The sequence below is a fragment of the Leptonychotes weddellii genome, chromosome 13 (genome assembly GCF_054177405.1).
Source record: "Leptonychotes weddellii isolate Sample4059 chromosome 13, ASM5417740v2, whole genome shotgun sequence".
In the NCBI taxonomy this organism is placed as follows: domain Eukaryota; kingdom Metazoa; phylum Chordata; class Mammalia; order Carnivora; family Phocidae; genus Leptonychotes; species Leptonychotes weddellii.
Window position 1 is genome coordinate 73,498,021 of NC_138381.1, and position 18,360 is coordinate 73,516,380.

The 18,360-nt window shown below is 38.4% G+C and overlaps 1 protein-coding gene across 1 annotated transcript in view; it reads left to right on the forward strand.

The window, feature by feature from the left end:
- TMEM116 (transmembrane protein 116) overlaps positions 1 to 18,360 on the forward strand; it is a 50,708-nt gene that overhangs the window by 20,651 nt on the left and 11,697 nt on the right. The window contains exons 5-9 of the mRNA XM_081802208.1: positions 10,237 to 10,245; positions 11,922 to 12,026; positions 15,436 to 15,485; positions 16,350 to 16,433; positions 16,782 to 16,917. Of these exons, the coding sequence (XP_081658334.1) occupies positions 10,237 to 10,245; positions 11,922 to 12,026; positions 15,436 to 15,485; positions 16,350 to 16,433; positions 16,782 to 16,917 (384 nt within the window). The remainder of the gene's footprint in view (positions 1 to 10,236; positions 10,246 to 11,921; positions 12,027 to 15,435; positions 15,486 to 16,349; positions 16,434 to 16,781; positions 16,918 to 18,360) is intronic.

Here is an 18,360-nt window from a genome sequence, read left to right on the forward strand (position 1 = left end):
TTAGTAGAGTTCACCGGTGAAACCAGATGGTCCTAAAATTTTCTTTGTTGGGAGGTTGCAATTACTGATTCTGTCTTCTTACTCATTATTTGTTCAGAGTTCCTGTTTCATGATTCAGTCATGATAATTTGTATGTTTCTAGGAATTTACCCATTTCTTCTATGTTATTCAATTTGTAAGTGTATAATTGTTCATAATAGTCTCAGGATCTTTTGTATTTCTGTGGTATTGGTTGTAATGTCTTTCCTTTTTCTTTTTTGACAATAAAAATGGTAATTAAATTTTATTGGATCAATGATCCTTTTGTTCTAGTACCCAGTTCATTATCTGTTAACACATTTTTATCAAATAATATAGTTACTAAAACTTCCATATTATTTTCCAATAAAGCAGATAAAACTCATTGAAAATAATTTTTTATTTTACTATAGTTGATACACAATGTTATATTGGTTTCAGGTGTACATCATAGTGACTCAACATCTCTATTCATTATGCTGAGCTCACCACAAGTATAACTATCATCTGTCACCATACAATGCTGTTACAGTATTACTGACTATATTTCCTATGCTATGCTTGTGTAATGTCTGTAATGTATGCGGTGCCTGTGTAATGTCTCCCCTTTCATTTCATTTATTTGAATCTTTTCTCCTTTTTCTTAGTCAGTCTAGCCAAAAGTTAGTCAGTTTTGTTTATACTTACGAAAAACTCGGTTTTGTTGATCTTTCTATTGTTTCTCATCCTCTATTTCATCTATTTCTGCTCTGATCTTGTTTCCTTCCTTCTATTACTATTGGGCTTACTTTGTTCTTTTTCTAGTTCCTAGAGGTGTAAACTTAGGTTGTTTATTTGAGATCTTTCTTTTTCTTTATGTAAGCATTTGTTGTTCTAAATTTCCCTCTTAGAACTATTTTTGCTGCATCCCCTAAGTTTTGATATGTTGTGTTCCTTTTTTGCAGTTGTCTTGAGATATTTTTAAATTTTTCTTGGGGTGCTTGGGTGGCACAGTCAGTTAAGTGTCTGCCTTTGGCTCAGGTCATGATCCCCGGGTCCTGGGATCGAGTCTCACATTGGGCTCCTTGCTCAGTAGGGAGTCTGCTTGTCCCTCTGCCTGCCTCTCTCTCTCTGTGACAAATAAATAAAATCTTTAAAAATTTTTTTCTTTTAATTTCTTCTTTGATGCATTGGTTGTTCAGGAGTGTGTTGTTTAGTTTCCATGTATTTGGGAATTTTACAGTTTCCCTCTTGTTATTGATTTCTAGTTTCATATCATTATGATTGGAAAAGATGCTTGATATGATTTCAGTCTTCTTAAATTTGTTAAGACTTGTTTTGCGACCTAATATATTATTCTGGAGAATATTTCAAGTGCACTTGAAAAGGATGTATATTCTGCTACTGTTGAATAGAATGTTATATATATGTCTGTTAGGTCCATTTGGTCTAAAGTGTAATTCAAGTCCAGTGTTACCTTATTGATCCTCTGGATGATATCTCCATTGTTGAAAGCGGGGTATTGAAGTCCCCTATTATTATTGATATTGCTCTTTATTTCTCCTTTAAGATCTGTTAATAATTGCTTTATATATTTAGGTATCCCTAAATATATGTATATTTTAAAGATTTTATTTATTTATTTTAGAGAGAGAGAGCAAGTGGAGGGAGGGGCAGAGGGAGAGAGAGAATCTCAAGCAGATGCCATGCTAAGCACAGAGCCCGATGTGGGGCTCAATCCTATGACCCCAAGATCATGACCTGAACTGAAACCAAGAGTCTGATGCTCAACTGACTGAGCCACCGATGTGCCCCTAAATATATTTTTATAGTTCTTCATTCTTTTCTTCTTCTCTTGCTTTCTTCCTTTATGATTTGATTGCTTTCTTTAGTGTTATGTTTGGATTCCTTTCTCTATATTTTCTGTGTATCTATTATAGGGTTTTGGTTTGTGGTTACCTTGAGGTTCATGTATAACATCCTCTGTATATAGCAGTCTATTTTAAGTTAATAATCACTTAAGTTCAAACACATTTTATTTATTTTTATTTTTTATTTTTTTAAAGATTTTATTTATTTGACAGAGAGAGACACAGCAAGAGAGGGAACACAAGCAAGGGGAGTGGGAGAGGGAGAAGCAGGCTTCCCGCGGAGCAGGGAGCCCGATGCGGGGCTCAATCCCAGGACCCTGGGATCGTGACCTGAGCCGAAGGCAGACGCTTAACGACTGAGCCACCCAGGTGCCCCCAAACACATTTTAAGAGCACTATATTTTTACTCTCCTTCCCTTTTTTACGTATTTGATGTCATATTTTATATTTTATTTTGTGCATCCCTTAACTAATTATTGTAGATATAGTTGATTTTACTACTTTAGAATTTTAACATTCATATTAGGTTTGCAAATGGTTGATCCACTACCTTTACTATATATTTGTTACTGGTGAGATTTTTTTCTTTCATAATTTTCTTACTTCTAGTTATGGCCTCTTCTTTCCCCTCTAAGAAGGTCCTTTAACTTTTCTTGAAAGGTTTGTTTAATGGTGATGAACTCCTTTAACTTTTGTTTTTGAAATTCTTTATCTCTTTTTCAATTCTGAATGATAATCTTGCTAAATGGAGTATTAGTCGTAGGTTTTTTTCCTTTTATTTATTTATTTTTTTAAAGATTTTATTTATTTGACAGAGAGAGAGATAGCGAGAGCAGGAACACAAGCACAGGGAGTGGGAGAGGGAGAAGCAGGCTTCCTGCCGAGCAGGGAGCCTGATGTGGGACTCGATCCCAGAACCCTGGGATCATGACCTGAGCTGAAGGCAAACACTTAATGACTGAGCCACCCAGGCGCCCAGTTTTTTTCCTTTTAGTACTTGGAATATATCATGTCACTGTCTTCTGGCCTGCAAAGTTTTTGCTTGAAAAATCAGCTGATAATCTTATGGATGGTCCCTTATATATAACTAGTTGCTTTTCTCTTACTGCTTTTAAGATTCTCTCTTTAATTTTTGGCATTTAAATTATGTGTCTTGGTGTGGACTTCTTTGGATTCGTTTTGTTTGGGGTTCTCTTTGGTTTCTGGACTTGGATGTTTGTTTCCTTCCTCAGGTGAGGGAAGTTTTTAGCAAGTATTTCTTTAAAAAATTTTTCTGCCCCTTTCTGTCTTCTGAGAGCATTATAATGTGAATGATTGTACACTCAATGTTGCCCAGAGGTCCCTTAAACTATCCTCATTTTTTTCTTTTTTTTTTCTTTTTAAAAAAACTATCCTCATTTTTCTTACTCTTGTTTCTTTTTGTTGTTCAGCTAGGATGATTTCTGCTACCCTCTTTCAGATTGTTGATACATTCTGCATTTTCTAATCCTTTGTTGATTCCTTCTAGTATAGTTTTCATTTTAGTTATTGTATTTTTCAGCTCTGATTGGTTCTTTTTTATATTTTTTATATTCTTTTGAAATTATCACTGTGTCATTCATTCCCCCCAAGTTCAGTGAGCATCATAATGACCATTACTTTGAACTCTGTTATGTGGAGTGCTTATTTCCATTTCATTTAGTTCATTTGCTGTGGTGTTGTCTCATTTGGAACATATTCCCCTGTCTCCTCATTTTGCCTGGTTCTCTGTGTTTGTTTCTATGTCTTACATAGGCAAACCGTGCCTCCTGGTCTTGATGGAGTGGCCTTATGTAGAGTTCATCCTGTGGGGCCCAGAAACACATTCCTTCCTGGTCACCAGAACCAGGTGCTCCAGGGATATCTTCTGTATAGGCTGTATCTGCCCTCCTATTGTGGCTGGGCCATGACTGTTCTGAGTGCACTGGTGTGCAGAACTGGCCCCTGGCACAACTGGCTTAGAGGCCTGGGTATGGCTGCTATGGTGGTGCTGATAATTGGGGCTAGCCCTGGGTATGGCTACCTTCAGGGCCCAGCCACAACTGTTGGTGCACTGCTAGGTGGAGCCTATCCCATCCCCCATAGGAGCTGCTTTGAAAGGGGTACCTGCTGGGGCAGGTGGGTTGAGCAGGGCATAGGATAATTTTGGGGTAGGGTTAGCAGGCTTGAAAGGTAGATGGAGAGTGTCAGAATGGGTACCCACCAGAGTTGGCCCAGCTAGGCAGAAAGAGGGCAAGAATAATGGCATTCACCAGCATTTCCATTCCTGGAGAAAGTTCCTATAGATACCTGCCCTTCCATCACATGCCCTAGAATTAGCCAATAAGTCTCCTTCATATATGGCCTGGGTGCTTTTAAAACTGCTGCCTGTGTGCTGGGTCTCACTGTGACTGAATTTGTGCATGGGCTCTTTAAGAGTGGAGTCTCAGTTTCCTGTATCCCTCTATCTCTTCTGGAGGTAAGCCCCACTGATTTTCAAAGCCAGGTGTTATGGGGCTCATCTTCCTGGTGCAAGTCCCCAGGGCAGGGGGTGCCCAATGTAGAAATTGAACCCCTTGCTCCTCAGGGAGGACCTCCATGCCTGTAATATCCTTCCTGCTGTGGGTCACTGTGCTGAGAGTCTGGATCCTGCTCAGTCTGTGTCTCTGCCTCTCCTACCCTTCTTGATGTATTTTTTTCTTTTTATATTTAGGTGTGGAAGAGCTGTTCTACTAATCTTCAGATCGTTCTGAGAGTTGCTCTATATGTAGTAGTAGCCTTGGTATGTCAGTGGGAGGTGAGCTCAGGATCCTCCTATTCCACCATCTTCATTGGGATCCTCTGATGCTGAAAAAATTTTAAAACAATTTATTGAGAAACAAAACAGATGAAAATAGAGTGGAGAAAAGAGAGGTAAACCAGAGAATAGACTCTTAACTATAGAGAACAAACGGTGGAGTGCTGGAGGGGAGGTGGGCAGGGGAATGGGTTAAATGGGTGATAGGTATTAAAGAGGGCATTTGTGATGAGCACTGGGTGTTGTATGTAAGTGATGAATCGCTAAATTCTGCACCTGAAACTAACATTACATTGCATGCTGACTAACTGGAATTTAAATAAAAATTTGAAAAAGAAAAAAATTTGTTAAGATGCAATTCACATAAGATAAAATTGATCACAGGGCGCCTGGGTGGCTCAGTCATTAAATGTCTGCCTTCAACTCAGGTCATGATCCCAGGGTCCTGGGATCGAGCCCTGCATTGGGCTCCCTGCTCCGCAGGAAGCCTGCTTCTCCCTCTCCCACTCCCCCTGCTTGTGTTCCCTCTCTCGCTGTCCTGTCTCTCTCTCTGTCAAATAAATAAATAAAATCTTTTTAAAAAAAGATAAAATTGATCACTTTAAAGTGAACAGTGTAGTGGTTGTTAGTACATTCACAATATTGTGCAACCCCCATCTCTATCTAGTTCCAAAACATTTCTGTCACTCCAAAGTAAAAACCCCTTTCTCATTAAGCAGTTTCTCTCCATTTCCCTACCTGGAAACCACTGACCTGAGTTAAGTTACTATGGCTTTATCTATTCTGGATGCTTTATAATTAATAGAATCATTAAAAATGTGACCTTTATGGGGCGCCTGGGTGGCTCAGTCGTTAAGCGCCTGCCTTCGGCTCAGGTCATGATCCCAGGGTCCTGGGATCGAGCCCCGCATCGGGCTCCCTGCTCGGCGGAAAGCCTGCTTCTCCCTCTCCCACTCCCCCTGCTTGTGTTCCCTCTTTCGCTGTGCCTCTCTCTGTCAAATAAATAAATAAAATCTTTAAAAAAAAAAAAAATGTGACCTTTGTATCTGTTTTTTTTTTTCACTTAGCATAATGTTTTGAAGGGTAATCTATGTAGCATGTACCAGTACTTCATTCCTTTTTATGGCTGAATAATATTGTATGTATATGTCACAATTTGTTTATTCATTCATATGTTTATGGACATTTGGACTGTTTCTACTTTTTGGCTATTCTCAGTGCTTTTATGGGCATAGATATACATGTAGTTGTTTGAGTGTTTGTTTTCAGTTCTTCGAGGTGTGTACCTAGGAGTGGAATTGCTGAATCATATGGGTAATTCTATATTTAATTATTTAAGGAAACATCAAACTGTTCCCATTTTTGGTACTCTTAATTTCTTTGTGTAGATTCAAATTTCTATCTGTTATCACATATTTTTTCCTGAATGATTTCCTTTAACACTTCTTATAGTAATGGTTTGCTTCAGTGTATTCTCTTAGTTTTTGTTTGCCTGCAAAATCCTTACTTTTTGTCCTTGTTTTTGAAAGGTATTTTTTCTATGTATAGAATTCTAGGTTGACAGATTTTTTTTTAAAGATTTTATTTATTTATTTTGACATAGAGAGAGAACACAAGCAGGGGGAGGGGCAGAGGCAGAGGGAGAAGCAGACTCACCACTAAGCAAGGAGCTTGACGCAGGGCTTGATCCCAGGACCCTGGGATCATGACCTGGAAGGCAGATGCATAACTGACTGAGCCACCAGGCGTCCCTAGGTTGACGAATTTTTTTCCCCCATTTCAGTTATTTTAAAGATGTTGTGTCTATGTTTTCTGGATTGTATTATTTCTTATAAGAAGTGTGATGTCAAAAAAAATTTTTTTAATTAAATATTTAATTAATTAAATAATTAATATGCAAAGACAAACTAGGAAAAACAATTTATAATCTATGTGAAAATGAAAATCTAGCTTCCTTAATATATAAAGAGCTTTCAAAATCAATTAGGAGTAGGCCAATAACTTGTTTGCAAAGAATACAATTCACAGAAAAAAAAAATGGATTTCAAACATGCAAAAGGATACCCAGCCCTACATACCAAACAAAATACCAGTTAAAACTAGGAGTGCAACCATTTTTCATTTAGCAGATTGGCAGAGACCAAAGAGTTTGAAAATATGTTAGGGATGACAAAGATGTGGAAAAGCAGAAACTCTTTCACACTGTTGGCTGAGAAATGTAAATTGACACAATAGAGTAAGGATGGCAGTTTGGTACTATCAGATAATAAATGTATATGCCCTTTGATCAAACAAACAAACAAAAAGAAGTGTGATGTCATTCTAATCTTTGTTCCTGTGTACATAATATGGCTTTTTACCCTGAATGTTTTTGTTGTTTGCTGTTTATCACTGATTTTTAGTAGTTTTATTAGGATGTGCCTTGGTGTGTTTTTTTTCCCCCATGCTTCTTGTGCTTTCTATTTTCATTAAATTTGAAAAAAATTTGGTTATTTCTTCAAATATATTTTGCTTTTCCCTGCTTCTCTACTCCTTCTGGAATTCCAGTTCCATGGTCATTAGCCTTCTTGATATTGTCTCATAGTGCACTGAGGGTTTGCTCATTTTTTCTTAAAGATTTATTTGTTTATTTGAGGTGATGGAGGGGAACAGAGGAAGAGGGGGAGAGAAACCCAAGCAGACTCTCCACTGAGTACAGAGCCAGTTGTGGGGCTCAATCTTAAAACCCTGAGATCACGACCTGAGTTGAAATCGAGTTGGACACTTAACTGACTGTGCCACTCAGGTGCCCCTGCTCATTTTTTAAGTCTTTTTCCTCTGTTTCATTTTAGATATTTTCTTTTTTTTTTTTTTTTAAAGATTTTATTTATTTATTCATGAGAGAGAGAGAGACAGGCAGAGGCAGAGGGAGAAGCAGGCTCCCCGTGGAGCAGGGAGCCCGATGCGGGACTTGATCCCAGGACCCTGGGATCATGACCTGAGCTGAAGGCAGACGCTTAACCGACTGAGCCACCCAGGCGTCCCGCATTTTAGATATTTTCTATTTCGATATTTTTAAGTTTACTAATCTTTTCTTTTGCAGTTTCTACTTTGTCATATTTTAATTTCGTGTATTTTTCATCTGTAGAATTTCAATTTGGGTCTTTTTTATATCTTCCATATCTCTACTTGTCTATTTTCCTCTACCTTCTTGGACATTATGGAGTATATTTGTTATAATTTTGTTAACATCTTTGTCTACTGATTTTTATGATCTGCTATTTCTGAGTCCCATTTCCATTGATTAATTTTTCTCTTGGGCATGGGCCATATTTTCCTGCTTCATTGTATATTTATAATATTTTTTTTAGAAGGCAAGGTAAGGGGCATCTGGGTGGCTCAGTTGGTTGAGCAGATGATTTCGGCTCAGGTCATGATCTTAGGGTCCTGGGATCAAGCTCTGCTGGCATGGGGCTCTGCGCTTAGTGGGGAGTCTACTTCTCCCTCTGTCCCTTGCCCTGCTCATGCTCTGTCTCTCTCAAATAAATAAATAAAATCTTGGGGTGCCTGGGTGGTTCAGTCACTTAAGTGTCTGCCTTCAGCTCAGGTCATGATCCTTGGGTCTTGGGATCGAGCCCCGTGTCAGGCTCCTTGCTTAGCAGAGAGTCTGCTTCTCCCTCTTCCTCTGCCCCTCCCTCCTGCTTGTTCTCTCTCTCTCAAATAAATAAAATCTTAAAAAAAAATCTTTTTTAGAATTTTTTAAATTTTTTAAGATTTATTTATTAGAGAGAAATAGTGAGAAAGAGAGAGAGATAGTACAAGCCAGGGAAGAGGTGTCCCAAAAAAGAAATAAAATCTTTTAAAAAGGCAAGGTAAACAAATAGCTGAAATATTTTATTTGTTCACAAGTAAGCTTGTTAACACTATATAATGAAAATCTACAAAGAATAATGTTACAGATTTTGGTTAGATTTAAGTCAGACATTCATTAATAAGGAATCTTAGAATATGAACATTCCAGAAATTTCTCTAAGCCATCTGATCAGAATAACTATCTCTGATTATTACCTTACTTTAAAAGGTACAGGGAGGGGTGCCTGGGTGGCTCAGTCTGTTAAGCAGTTGCCTTCGGCTCAGGTCATGATCTCAGGGTCCTAGGATCAAGCCCCGCATCGGGCTCCTTGCTCAGCGGGGAGCCTGCTTCTCCCTCTCTCTCTGCCTGCCTGCCACTCCCCCTGCTTGTGCTCTCTCTCTCTCTGTGTGTGTGTCAAATAAATAAAGTCTTAAAAAAAAGAGAGAAAGGTACAGGGATACATTTGAATTGAACTCAGAATTTTTCAAAATAAGCCCTAATTAATAAAACTATTTTATATTCAAACTAAAACAATTTTAATAAAACTTTCCTTTCTAGAAACAATAATAAAGGAAACAAGGCATTTTGTAAAATGTGGTTCTAAACAAGTAACAGTAAAAAATGTGTACTTCCACCTCCTCAAAACAGAGGCTACTTTCTGTTCCTCAGCCTTGGAAACAAGGTGATGATCAGTCTGTAAGTTTTGGCAGGGGGTTGCAATAACAAAGCTCAAGCAGTTCTTAAAAAGAATTTGGGGGAACTTGACCAAAGGATCCAAATTCAGTTTTTAATAACAGATATAGGGGTGAAATGGCTCCTTCCAAGTAGCAGTGCCACTGCCCCATGCTCACCTGTGTTGTGTTCCTGCTCTGAGGGAAACTTCTTCTTTTTAGAGGTTCACTGTCCAGGGAGCTCTCTGTGTGAATGAGGTGAGCACAGACTCCACATGGCTATTTTAAGGCCTGGAGTCAAAAGTATTTTTCAACATGGCTGGGCAGAGTCCATGTGTTAAACAACCCATCTCCAGTTTGTCCTAATTCCTCATCAAGCATTTGTAGACCTAGGACAACAGTTTTTATGTCACCATAATCACATCTATGTCATTCTAACTTATGATTCATACTCTTTGCCTTGAAATAGTCCATGTATTTAACAATAATACCTACACATAAAACAATCTACCGTTATAACTTATACGGTCACAAAACATTAATGATCTTCTGTAGACCAAGCAAGTGTTTTGTTTTTTTAAAGATTTTATTTATTTATCTGAGACAGAGAGAATGAGAGAGACAGAGAGCACATGAGAGGGGGGAGGGTCAGAGGGAGAAGCAGTCTCCCTGCCGAGCAGGGAGCCCGATGCGGGACTCGAACCAGGAACTCCAGGATCATGACCTGAGCCGAAGGCAGTCGCTTAACCAACTGAGCCACCCAGGCGCCCCCAAGCAAGTGTTTTTAACCATAATTGTGGCACATCAAATTCACAGCCAAAATCCCCAAGATCAAACAAATTTGCACAATGCAAATAATATTTTAAAATACACACACACATACATTCATACACACACTTCTTACAGAATTGTGCTTGGGAAAACTCCCATTTGTTGAGTGGCACTGAGGACACCTTTTGTTAAACTGCTGCTCCAGGTATTTTTGTTTGGAAAACCTATCACATTAGGTTACAGTTGTTTACTGATAAGCAGAAAAGAAAGATATGCTTGTGGCAAGCAGAAAGTTTTAAGGTCTTTCAAGTTGTATTTTAAAAAGGACCTACCGAAATGTTTAAATGTTCTCAGGATGCAAAGTTGGAGCTGAAATGTGATTATCAAACCAGCTACAAAAAGTGTATGGCAGCCATCTCTTCAGGTAAAACCTGGTACCCAGATATGCAAGAAAGCTTCAGGACAGGCTTCAGGAAAGCTTCAGGCTTGTTGATCTTGTCCCATATTCTCGCATAATCTGATCATGTGTGGAGCTGGACAGAGGGGCAGGTGCTGCCATTTTGGGGAACCAGGGCTCAGCAGCACCACCACAAACTCCATGGGCCACTTCAGCATCACCTGCATGTCATGCCACTGAGGGGCCAGGGATCAGGAGCGACTGGGGAGCTGCTGGAGCAGCTGCCCAACCTCTGGCTCCTCAGCGGAGCTCACAGCCAACCAAGATTTATAAGATTTTATTAGATGCCAGACATTGCAGAGTTTACATTATTGGTTATTAGATTTATATATACATATATACATACATATATATATATATATATATATATATATTCCTTTAAATTTGATTTTGTCTTGGATGTCACTAACTCTGACTCTATCTGATCCTTTCAAGGCTTGCTTATTTTTCTAAGTCTTGCTTTTAAACTTTCATTTGGGCAGTCTTTGATGTAGAGCTAATTTCGTCCCATTAGTGAGGCGATACTCTTCTTATGATTCTACCTTATTATTCTGTAGGACCCTCATTTCCTGCCTATATGTTAGGAAGTCTTTCCACTCTGGCTGATGGAAACACAAACTATTGCTTTGGAGATTGTTTCACCTATTCCTCTTTGGTTGTTCTGTTCCCAGTCTTCATGGTTTTCTGTCTCACATGCATAGATCAGTACTTAATCAAGGACTCGAGGGTACCCCTGCAAATCTCCAGAGCACTATATCTGTGTGGCTACCTCTTCTCAGACAATCTGCTTCATGTATTGTAGCTCTTTGGCCTCTCCAAACTCTGAACTCACCAAGACAGCCCATCTGTTTGGATTCCCCCTCACTGCACTCACTTTTTCCTGCCAGTGAGATGGGACATTTGCTTGTTTTTCTTCTTTCAGGGATTACTGTTCTGCACTGATTGTTACCTAATATTTGAAAACCAGTTGTTTCATATTTTCCCAATTTTTCGTTTTTAAGGCTGAAGGGCAAATTCTGTTTCTATTATTTTATCAAAGATGGAAGCAGAAATTTTTTTCTCTGGGATTTTGTCCTGCTGATTCCTTGCTATCTTGTCAGTTCTTTGATGCTTTTAAGGATTTAAAAAATATTTCATCCAGCATGTTTAATTTTTTTAAATGGGAAATTTGGTTCAAATAGCCTAAGCTATCATTATTAGAAATGGAAATCCTTATGTTCTCTCCAATTAAAAAATAAAATAGAAAAATACTTTAGGATATCTTCATAATAGTAGAATAGTTGGGTGAGAGGAGGTGGCTAATGCTGTGGTTCCTCTAAATAGTCAAAAGGATAAAATAAGGAATCCAAGACATATAATAGGTAGGGCTAGGTAGAATTCCCGGACATGGCCCAGTTTTGCATGTTATGGATGTTAGACGGTAAGTTACTAATAGACCATTAGGTAGGATTCTTATAGCAGAAAATAATGTAATAAATTGAAAGAAGTCAGAGTGGGCCAGTTATGAGTTTTTTTGATTCTCACCTAGATATTCTACATTTCCTCATTTCTTTACACCGTCAATTACATCTGGTATCTGTACAAAGAGCTGAGGATGAGACACAACCAGAGCGGACAGAGCACATTTCCGTTGGTAAGTTTTATTCAGAGCTAATAGTTAAGAACAGTATGCTAAAACAAATCTATATGTCCTTGATAAACAGTGTAAGCACTCAGCACTGGGTAGGTGAATTCATGGAGGTTAATAAAAGAACAATCATGTTCTCACAGTTTCCATTCTGTTGAAAAGATTTCCTCTTCTCTCTTGCCATCAAAAAAATAAAAAGGTTTTGATTATAGGAAACGTTATTTACATACAGTACTATCCTTACTGCCTGGTTCCATCCTTCTTAGCTCCATGCCAATCCATCATTGCCACTAGAGTAAAGAATAAGATCTTGGGGGCGCCTGGGTGGCGCAGTTGGTTAAGCAACTGCCTTCGGCTCAGGTCATGATCCCGGAGTCCCGGAATCGAGTCCCAGATTGGGCTCCCTGCTCGGCAGGGAGTCTGCTTCTCCCTCTGACCCTCCTCCCTCTCACTCCCTCTCATGCTCTCTGTCTCTCGTTCTCTCTCTCGCAAATAAATAAAATCTTAAAAAAAAAAAAAATTTAAAAAGAATAAGATCTTGGGTAGAGTCAGGGATGGTGCTCAGTTTGCTCACATGGAATTTGGGCTACAGGTGTTGGAAAGGGAGAATGTCTGTTTTGCTCTGCTGTATTTATTCAGTATGTGTGGATAACAGATGCTGGTTTTCTGAAGGGCAGAGGGGTTCATGTGTGGTAATCAGAAAACAAGACGGATCCAGGGAGTAGTTGTTTTCCCTTCTTTGGTTCAAAGAGGGTTTGGGGCACTGTCTAGTATTACATTTATAAAAGAGAGGAGAACACTAAGTACATCTGGATTTTTTGTGTGTGTATGTGTATTTTACATATCACATAATTTGTTTATTTTAAGTTACAATTCAGTGGTTTTTAAAGGAGACTTACTAGCTTGTAAAATACCATAAATCCGTTCTAGAATATTTTATTCGCCCTAGTCAAATTCTTCATGCCCATTTATTGTTAATTTCCTTCCCACCCCCTGCACTGGGCAACTGCTAATCTAATTTCTGACTCTATAGATTTTCCTTTTCTGGACATTTCATATAGATGGAATCATCCAATATATAGTCTGTTATGTCTGATTGATTTCATTTAGCATAATGCTTTTGAAGTTTATCCATTATAGCATGTATAATCATTCCTTTTTAGTGCTGAATAGTATTCCATTGTCTAGTACACTCAGTTTCTTATTCCTTTTTTTTTAAATTTTATTATGTTATGTTAGTCACCATACAATACATCATTGGTTTTTGATGTGATCCACGATCCATTGTTTTCGTATCAGTTTCTTATTCCTGATTCTTTCAGTGTATTACTAAGTGATCTTCGTAGAAAACATTTTTAGGGGCGCCTGGGTGGCTCAGTCAGTTAAGTGTCTGCCTTCGGCTCAGGTCATGATCCTGGGGTCCTGGGATCAAGTTCTGCATCAGGCTCCCTGCTCAGCAAGGAGTCTGCTTCTCCCTCTGCCCTTTTCCCCTGCTCGTGCTCTATCTTGCTCTCTCTCAAATAAATAAAATCATTTTTAAAAAAACATTTTTATGATGTTAGCAATTTTCATTTCTTTGGCTGTCATTATATATTTTAATCTTATTATGTAAATCTTATTAAATATTCCAGTTTTCTTATTTCTACAGTATCCATTCTGTTATATATATATATTTTTAAGATTTTATCTTTAAGTAATCTGTGTACCCAACATGGGGCTTGAACCTACAATCCCGAGGTCAAGAGTTGCACGCTCCACTGACTGAGCCAACCAGGCACCCCGTTATGTTTTTTTTGTTTTTATTTTGTTTTGTTTTTAAAGATTTTTTAATTTATTCATTTGGCAGAGAGAGACACAGCAAGAGAGGGAACACAAGCAGGGGGAGTGGGAGAGGGAGAAGCAGGCTTCCCGCCGAGCAGGGAGCCTGATGCGGGGCTTGATCCCAGGACCCTGGGATCGTGACCTGAGCTGAAGGCAGATGCCTAACAACTGAGCCACCCAGGCGCCCCTTGTGTTTTTTTTGAAGGGGATTTTTTGTTTAAGAGCATGAATGAATGAATGAATGAATTTCCAGAAATGAATCTGGAAAACCTCCCCACATACCTTTCTCTAGAGCCTACAGATCAGTTCTAGACCAAATGAAAGTGGTATATTATCATACACATGATGAAACTCAATAAAAATTTGTTGAATGAATAAATGGTACTATTATCAGTAAGTTTTTTTTAAATCAGAGATTCATTGACAGGAACGTAAGTACAAGAATTAAACACAAGTTAGCCTGATGGATAGAGGATAGAATAAAAAGAAGGGACACAGGTGGGAGAGGTCACCAAAGACTGATTTTGCTTATTTCCCATTTTGCTTAAATTCAACAATGGCTGACTTACTTGAAATCATTTACTGTTCCTGATCCATAGTTTTTAGGGCAAATCAGTTACCCATCACTGATTATTGATTAACTGCTCACTTAATGCTTATTGATTTTTAACAATGCCATTCTAGAATATAATATGATTTCTTACCTCAGAACAGAAAAAAAAGCTGTTTTCTATTCTGTTTTCACTTTAAGGTGTTCTATTCAAAGTCTTTTACCATAAACTTCCAGTGGGCAGATAACATTCTTCTGTAAATTATTTTTCAGTGTCTAACACAACTAGGGGTTTTTGGAATGTTCTTTCTTCTAGAGTCTAATAGATGTTATATCCAAAGGGCTTATTTGACCCTCCTCCCTTATGTTAATCCTGGCCTATTAAGCTTTCTGCTGGTCATCTTATACATAGACTTCTGCTCCACCCATAAGATCTGAAAAGTCCATACCTTCCTGGATCTAAAAGAGAATAGAACTGAACTATTATTAGAAGATTGAGGAGTAGGGCGCCTGGGTGGCTCAGTTGGTTAAGCGACTGCCTTCGGCTCAGGTCATGATCCTGGAGTCCCAGGATCGAGTCCCGCATCGGGCTCCCTGCTCAGCAGGGAGTCTGCTTCTCCCTCTGACCCTCCCCCCTCATGCTCTCTCTCTATCTCATTCTCTCTCTCAAATAAATAAAATCTTTAAAAAATAAAAAAATTAAAAAAAAAGAAGATTGAGGAGTACTGTATGATTTCGTATTTACCTTTCTTCTTAAGAGAATTTGTTGTGGTATCCAAGTCTTATATTAAGCTACTTTCCGCAGGCTCTCCTTGTGGCTGTTGTTGTTGTACTTTTTAGAATATAGTAATACAGATAAAATTCCCTTGCCTCCAATGCTGAGGAACTATCTATTTGATTGAATTTTGGAGCAAATATTGCTTGACAGAAGCAAGGTGGCTCTTGGGAATTCTTGTTCGTTCAAGTGCTAAATGATGACCTGATATTTATTATATTATGACTGGCAATATTCTAAGACTTTACTCATATTTATTCTTTTCACAGGTTATAGATTATACTTGTCACGTTGGTCAAATGGCCATCATTTTGTCAAGGTAAGGTTTTTGCTTTCCTTTCTAGCAAGGCGTAAACTCTCATTATTCTGTGGTCTAGGTGAGAACAAATACGAGGACAGTGCCCTTCATTTCCATTGAGTCTATCACTCCTAGGTCCTCACAGAGCCTTACTGAGTTGGAAGCAACAAACATATGATCATTGGAACCATATTCCCAGATAGAATAGGCAAGCAGTTACAGATTGGGATTTTTAACCTTAATTCTGCCATTAACTCTATGTGACCTTCAACAAATATTTCTCTTTAAGTCTTTGGACTTCTAATTCCTTTTTATATCATAAAGAGTTATAACAGACGGCATTCAAGATTTCATCTACCTTTATAACAACGGGTGAGAGTCTTACAACTGTTTACCCCCAGAAGGATCTAGATCTCACCTAATGTAGTGGTCATATCAGAGTTTGTAACTTTTACTTCTGGATCTTTTCCTCTTACAGGGAGCTGGCTATATTTAGCTGGATAAATAATTGGTTATTTAAACGTATGCTTTGAAAAAGCTCCCAGGAAGGGGCTAATGAAAATGAAGTTATTCCTGGTGGTCATAGAAAGTTAGCACAGAACTCCTTGTTAGATTTTTTCCTTTAACTTTGACCTACACCCAAAGACTCTCTGACATTCTTTTAGGGTTCATTAATTTAGGTTTGAAATGCATTCTCCACTCCACTTACCCAACAATTGGACAAGAAGTATATGTAAGGGTTTTGAACCATTTTTCTTGAAGAAATTATATATTTGTGGAGAGTGGGGGGTGATGGAGTTGGGAGAAGAACAGAGTATTTTGTGAAGGGGAAAGACATAAAAATGTCTGAATATTAGGGTGATAAGTTTTTTTTCCCCCTCACAGCCTGATACCTCTGCTGTTGATGATACCTGTATTCTGTCTGGGCAATGTTAGTGAATGTTTCCACAACTTCAGCCAGAGCCACAGGTAAGCAAGGACCAAGTCTATCATTTCCATTTTCTTTTCTATATAAAGATATGGAAAAGACTTTCTACATACATTCTGGACAAGTTGCTTGTATTTGGAACAAGGTTCTATGGAACCTTGGTAGCATTTATAGAACAAGGTATAGTCAAGGCAAAAAATACTTAAGTAGAAATATAATGTGACGTGATTGGAAGATAATGTATCTATGAGAAGGAATAAGATGTTATGGGCAAGGGTCAGCAAAATGGTAAGAAAAATTGCATATTTAATAAATTTTGTTGTGCCAAATGGGTATCTCTCTAGTCTTGTATCTGTAGTAGTGGTCCTGTCCATTGATTCTCTTCCTAGGTGTATTCTGATGTACTCCCCACCATCAGTCGTGGCTGAACTGCCTTCTGCCAACACATCAGTCTGTAGCACACTTTATTTTTATGGGATCACCATTTTCCTGACCACCTTTCTCTTCAGCCTCCTCACCATTGTGGTATGGTGTCACCTGCTTTTATGGAAAGAGAGGGGATTGGGAGGGATGGGGCATTATTCCTAGGGACTGGGAAAATGGGATGTAGAGGTATTTCCTAAAGTCCTAGAACTAAGAAAGTAGCCAAGAGATATTGACAGTTTAATTACTACCTCAGTATTTGGACTTCCCAAGATTAAATGATTGGTGGGGAAAGAGTCTATAGTCAGTATGTGAGAATTATGCTCACTCTAGGACTAATTAATATATGTTCCTGTGGATCCTCATGGAAGACCAGACCAGAAAACTAGTATATGTCAAGTATGTCCTTTATACAGGATAACACTCCCAGAACATAGGAAATGTGCTTTGATTTAATTTGACAATTTTCCAAATAATGAAGGAATTTTCTTTTCTCAATCCTTTACTAGCTATAAATGTATTTATGCTATGTCTACCTGGGGTTAAAATGCTAAGGGGCTTAGGCATTTACTAAATACTCATTTGACATCGTCAGAATGATGTACAGTTAAAATAATTAGCCATGGAATAATATGTTATTTACACATAACTGCCTAATACAAAATCAGCACACAGTGAATATGCCTTTTTATCTGCCATGTCTACTTTTCAGTGTCATTTTCTCCTCTCTCCATATGCTGGTTCAAGGATTACAAACTGCCTGCAGAGCAAATTGATCCCACGGATATGTTTTGTTTTGCTAGCGCAGCTGGCACATGTAAACCAAATAAAATTATGGAGAATTTCCTTTAACAATTTAAAAATAAGTTATAGAGGGGCGCCTGGGTGGCTCAGTCGTTAAGCGTCTGCCTTCAGCTCAGGTCATGATCCCAGGGTCCTGGGATCGAGCCCCGCATCGGGCTCCCTGCTCAGCAGGAAGCCTGCTTCTCCCTCTCCCACTCCCCCTGCTTGTGTTCCCTCTCTTGCTGTCTCTCTCTGTCAAATAAATAAAAATTTTTTAAAAATCTTTAAAAAAACAAAAATAAGTTATAGAGATAGCTTAGCTCAAATCAGCAACTTTGTAAAGAGGGTGAAATGAATAGTTTATATTAAGATGATTTTGATGATCTACATTTAGAACTGATTGACAAGAGAGGCAGGTATCCCAGAGCCTGGCACCCCGGGGATACTTGATTGCTTCTTTATTTTTTGTTTTGTTTTGTTTTATTTTATTATGTTATGTTAATCACCATACATTACATCATTAGTTTTTGATGTAGTGTTCCATGATTCATTGTTTGCATATAACACCCAGTGCTCCATTCAGTACGTGCCCTCTTAATACCCATCAGCAGGTTAACCCATCCTCCCACCCCCCTCCCCTCTAGAACCCTCAGTTTGTTTCTCCGAGTCCATAGTCTCTCATGGTTCGTCTCTCCCTCTGATTTCCCTCCCTTCATTTTTCCCTTCCTGCTATCTTTTTTTTTTTTTTTTTTTTAACATATA